Genomic DNA, 349 nt, shown 5'->3' with positions numbered 1-349 from the left:
GGGCGGCCAGTACCAGTGCACCGTGAGCGTCTGCTTGCCGGGGCTGCTCCTAACTCTCCCTTCCCGCTTGCAGATGGTGTCGACCGAACCTCCACGATCTAGAAGGCGTCGCGACGGGGACGCTGGCCGGGAGAACAACAACTGCTGCGGGTCCAGCGGCGAGGTCGGGGCTTGTGGGGAGCCTCAGCGATAGCTTGCATCCTTTCTCCTCTCTCTCCTCTCCTCTCCTCTCTCTCTCTCTCTCTCCCCCCTCTGTTTTAATTTTGTGAATGTGTAGATTGTCCTTGTGAACATATCATTAGACTTGGAATTTGTGTTGTCATTTATTACATCCATGCTGGGAGGGGGG

The 349-nt window shown here is 56.4% G+C and overlaps 1 protein-coding gene across 1 annotated transcript in view; it reads left to right on the top strand.

The window, feature by feature from the left end:
* The window catches only part of SAMD4A (sterile alpha motif domain containing 4A), a 113,977-nt gene extending 113,875 nt beyond the window's left edge, over positions 1-102 (top strand). Inside the window, exon 12 of the mRNA XM_035890723.1 lies at positions 74-102. Coding sequence (XP_035746616.1) covers positions 74-102 — 29 coding nt within the window. The remainder of the gene's footprint in view (positions 1-73) is intronic.
* The last annotated feature ends 247 nt before the right edge of the window (positions 103-349 follow it).

This window comes from Egretta garzetta, unplaced genomic scaffold (assembly GCF_000687185.1).
Source record: "Egretta garzetta isolate BGI_Z169 unplaced genomic scaffold, ASM68718v1 scaffold3, whole genome shotgun sequence".
Lineage (NCBI taxonomy): Eukaryota > Metazoa > Chordata > Aves > Pelecaniformes > Ardeidae > Egretta > Egretta garzetta.
This window is presented reverse-complemented; position numbering and strand designations above follow the sequence as displayed.